The sequence below is a fragment of the Entelurus aequoreus genome, linkage group LG10 (assembly GCF_033978785.1).
Source record: "Entelurus aequoreus isolate RoL-2023_Sb linkage group LG10, RoL_Eaeq_v1.1, whole genome shotgun sequence".
NCBI classification, from domain to species: Eukaryota; Metazoa; Chordata; class Actinopteri; order Syngnathiformes; family Syngnathidae; genus Entelurus; species Entelurus aequoreus.
Genome location: NC_084740.1, coordinates 4,495,348 through 4,500,068, shown reverse-complemented (window position 1 = coordinate 4,500,068; position 4,721 = coordinate 4,495,348). Strand labels below are relative to the sequence as shown.

The following is a 4,721-nucleotide window of genomic DNA, read 5'->3' as shown; positions in this document are numbered from 1 at the left end:
TCCGGTCCTATTAGCGTGCCTGTAGTTGTTCTAGTCTAGTATTTCCCATTCAACAGCACTGCCAGGCTGGGAGATAATGCGGATGTCGTCCCAAATAAGGACTTCCTGGCAGTTGCATGTGTGCATGAGTGACGGTTGCCACCAGGTGTGACATGACTCCAGAGGAAACCAAAGAACCCGGTGGTGCAGATGCACCGTCACTTTTCATATAAATAGCTCTACTGAAAGCTGCGTAGGGACTGGGAGGACCCCGTCACCACAGAGGGGCGGTATCCCTTTAAAGTGTGTGTACATAAACCATAGTGACTGCTGCGGACTGACAGCACTGCAGGACCCACCGGGCGCCGGAGATCTTAGCTTACCCCTGTTACGCAACCAGCCCGTTCAGAAATGGGGATGCACGGCTCCAAGCCTCGGAAGCAAGCGCAGGTCCTGATGCTGGGCCTGGACGAGTCGGGGAAGAGCACCCTCCTCTACAAGCTCAAATACAACGAGAACGTGGTGACCGTGCCCACTGTGGGCTTCAACGTGGAGACGCTGGAGACGGACAGGAGCGGCCCCGGTCTCACCGTCTGGGACGTGGGTGGCCAGAGGAGGATGAGGCCTCACTGGAAGCATCACTACGCCGACACAGCCGGACTGCTGTTTGTGGTGGACAGTGCGGACCACGGGAGACTGGATGAGGCCTGCAAGGAACTCCATCGGGTAAGTCCTGCACTTACCCTTTGACAGCACACATTGGTAGTCAATGATACCTGGCACATCGCAGGACGGTGCATGCAAAGGACTTGAATGTTGGATGCAGCACTTTATATTTAACCCGTTGCAGGGCATACATTGTGCCGTGGAAAATTATGCAACTTCACCGAACTGGTCCAAAAAATGTTTTTTGCAAATCCATCCATCCATCCATTTTCTTCCGCTTATCCGAGGTCGGGTCGCGGGGGCAGCAGCCTAAGCAGAGAAGCCCAGACTTCCTTCTCCCCAGCCACTTGGTCCAGCTCCTCCCGGGGGATCCCGAGGCGTTCCCAGGCCAGCCGGGAGACATAGTCTTCCCAACGTGTCCTGGGTCTACCCTTTGGCCTCCTGCCGGAGGCGTTCAGGTGGCATACTGAGCAGATAATAATAATAATAATAATAATAATAATAATAATAGATTTTATTTGTAAAAAGCACTTTACATTGAGCAAACAACCTCAAAGTGCTACAGTGTATTAAAAAAAATAATAAAAAGATAATAAAAATAAATAAAAATTAAATCTAGAACTAGCACGCATATATCTAAAAAAAAAAAGGCTTTTTTAAAAAGAAGGGTTTTTAATCCACTGTAATGATACCAAGTACAATAGCGTATCTAGTCGATACTACTATGATTACATCGATATTTTTGACCGTCAACAAAATCTTTTTTCCTTTTTTTAAAATGAATATTATGTTCATAAACTCAGTAAATACGTCCCTGGACACACGAGGACTTTGAATATGACCAATGTATGATCCTGTAACTACTTGGTATCGGGTCGATACCTAAATGTGTGGTATCATCCAGTACTAATGTAAAGTATCAAAGAAGAGAAGAATAAGTGATTATTACATTTGAACAGAAGTGTAGATAGAACATGTTGAAACAGAAAATAAGCAGATATTAACAGTAAATGAACAAGTGGATTAATAATCCATTTTTACAGTTTGTCCCTCATAATGTAGACAAAATAATAGGTGTATAAATGACACAATATGTTACTGCATATGTCAGCAGACTAATTAGGAGTCTTTGTTTGTTTACTTACTACTAAAAGACAAGTTGTCTAGTATGTTCACTATTTTATTTAAGGAATAAATTACAATAATAAACATATGTTTCATGTACACCAAGATTTTTTGTTAAAATACAGACAATAATTGCATTTTTTTGTAGTCCCCTTTATTTAGAAAAGTATCAAAAGGTATTGAAAAGTATCAAAATTCATTTTGGATCGGGACAACCCTATCGGAGGCCAATAAAAAACAGGTGCAGGCCAAAAAGGGCCCCTGGGCGGCACTTTGGACAACCCTGTTATAGAGAGCACTCAATTGTACCTACACATACATTAAGCTATCATGTGCCAGAAAAGTAATGCATATGTCTTCTCTGTTCTGGCGCTTCAGGTTCTGAAGTGTGAGAGCCTCCGAGGAGTCCCTCTGGTCGTACTCGCCAACAAACAGGATCTTCGCGGGGCTCTAAGCCCGGAGATGGTGTGCCAGAGATTGGACCTGAGGCAGGTGTGCCAGGGCACCAGGGCCTGGTTCATCCAGCCGTGCTCGGGCGTCACTGGCACCGGGCTGGAGCAAGGCTTCAGGAGGATAGTCTATCTGATGAAGACCCCACTGAGACAGACGCGAGAGGACATTCAGGTCAAGATGAAATCCAAGGGCTTTAGTATTGCTGCTTTGATATGTGGCTGATAGCTCCTGGAGATCCAAGGATTCATTTGATCATACTTTGTGTTCAATCCACTTCTGCCTGCCTGAGCTGTACCATCCAAATAAACATCTCCAACATGGTGGTGTGAATCACCCACAAGAGAACGTGTCTTTGGGTTTGCCCAAAAAGACTTTTTGAAGACTGTTGTTTTTCATTCCAACATTCCTCTACGCTAACTTCATGTAACACGTCTCAGATGCGGTTTATAATAGAGTGAAGTGCACCTGTGGAAGCATTCTTGACTATTTGAACACTGACTTGGTTGTATGGAACAATAAACACATGTTGCTGCTATACCTATTATATATTCATTTATTATTCAATTACAGTACAAGCTTTTTAGGTTCTCGCCCGGAAAAGGGTGGAGTGCCATCTCCGGGTTGCGGAGGAGACCCTGCCCCAAGTGGAGGAGTTCAAGTACTTCGGAGTCTTGTTCACGAGTGGGGGAAGAGTGGATCGTGAGATCGACAGGCGGATCGGTGCGGCGTCTTCAGTAATGCGGACGCTGTATCGATCCGTTGTGGTGAAGAAGGAGCTGAGCCGGAAGGCAAAGCTCTCAATTTACCGGTCGATCTACGTTCCCATCCTCACCTATGGTCATGAGCTTTGGGTTATGACCGAAAGGACAAGGTCACGGGTACAAGCGGCCGAAATGAGTTTCCTCCACCGGGTGGCGGGGCTCTCCCTTAGAGATAGGGTGAGAAGCTCTGTCATCCGGGGGGAGCTCAAAGTAAAGCCGCTGCTCCTCCACATGGAGAAGAGCCAGATGAGGTGGTTCGGGCATCTGGTCAGGATGCCACCCGAACGCCTCCCTAGGGAGGTGTTTAGGGCACGTCCGACCGGTAGGAGACCACGGGGAAGACCCAGGACACGTTGGGAAGACTATGTCTCCCGGCTGGCCTGGGAACGCCTCGGGATCCCCCGGGAAGAGCTGGACGAAGTGGCTGGGGAGAGGGAAGTCTGGGCTTCCCTGCATCAGCTGCTGCCCCCGCGACCCGACCTCGGATAAGCGGAAGAAGATGGATGGATGGATGGATGGATGGCTTTAAATTTGATGGATTTTATTGAGAACATTTTTGAAAATGTCATTGTGGAGGGGGGCGTGGCCTGCGGGCCTGCAGCGAGGCGGGGTGTGCCAGGACCGGCCTCGAAGTCAGCGACAGGTGCGTAGATGGCCCACCTGGACCTTGTTATCTAATCACCTGTCGCTCTGTATAAGCAGCAACCGGGAGGAGAGACGTGGTTGGAGCTGGGGGAGAGCGAGAGCACGACGAACATTCACAAAAAGACGATTGCTGAAAAGCACTAAGAGACTTGTTTGGAGAAATAAAATCGTCTTGTAACAATGAAACGGGCTTGCCTGGAAATGCTTGGTGGTCTTCGGCGGGGCAACCGGTCCGGTCCAGCGCCGCCCTCCTCAGGTCTGGGAAGCGCACTCGCGAGGCCGCCGGCAGGCTGAGCGCCGCTCTCTGCGCCTCCCCCGCCAGCAGTGGCAGGAGACGAACTCCCCACTCCTCTTTCGGCCATGCACATCAGAATCAGAATCAGAATAGTTTTATTGCCATTGTTTGAGAATGGGTTTACAAACTAGGAATTTTTCTTGGTGCAATGGTGCAACATAAAACACATATAACAGATTTGGTAATAACAAGAGCTGTAACTGAGCTATCAGATCTTGTTATAGACTTAGAAGGAATTCAAATGAGCTACTGTTAGGAGTTATTGTTCATGTGCCTCACGGCCGAGGGGGAAAAACTGTTCAGGTGGTGGGAGGTGTGGGTCTGGATGGACCGTGGTCTCCTGCCTGAAGGGAGAGGGGAGAATAGTTTGTGTCCAGGGTGAGAAGAGTCAGCTGTGATCCGACCCACACGCCTCCTGGTCCTGGAGGAGAACAAGTCCTGGAGGGATGGGAGCTTGCAGCCAATCACCTTCTCAGCAGCACGTACGATGCGCTGCAGTTGATGCTTATCCTGGACTGTGGCGCCGGGGAACCGCACGGTGATGGAGGAGGTCAGGATGGACTCTGTGATGGCTGAGTAAAACTGCACCAACATGCCTCTGCTGTGGCCACAAAAATGTCAATGAAGGCATGGGGGTCTTCCTCTTCCCCCATGCGCTGCATGGCGACGGCCGCTTCTGTTGGTTGTGCCGCTCCCACCCGGTCCGCCAGCGCTTGCAGGATTTGGCTCTGCTGCGCCACTTGCTGGAGGACCGCCTCCATCCAGCACGCAGGATGCGCTGCAGTCGATGCTTATCC

At 49.2% G+C, this 4,721-nt stretch overlaps 1 protein-coding gene across 1 annotated transcript; it reads left to right on the top strand.

The window, feature by feature from the left end:
* The first annotated feature begins 336 nt into the window (after positions 1 to 336).
* Positions 337 to 2,685, top strand: LOC133659273 (ADP-ribosylation factor-like protein 14). The gene is made up of 2 exons (XM_062062013.1): positions 337 to 705; positions 2,149 to 2,685. Exons 1-2 carry the CDS (start codon positions 391 to 393, stop codon positions 2,443 to 2,445), a joined length of 612 nt encoding a protein of 203 aa, XP_061917997.1. The 5' UTR covers positions 337 to 390; the 3' UTR covers positions 2,446 to 2,685.
* Positions 2,686 to 4,721: the final 2,036 nt, after the last annotated feature.

Coding starts and splice junctions, on each gene's coding strand:
- LOC133659273 (XM_062062013.1), top strand. CDS start 391: ATGGGGATGCACGGCTCCAAGCCTCGGAAGCAAGCGCAGGTCCTGATG. Junction 706..2,148: donor CCTGCAAGGAACTCCATCGG/GTAAGTCCTGCA, acceptor CTGGCGCTTCAG/GTTCTGAAGTGTGAGAGCCT.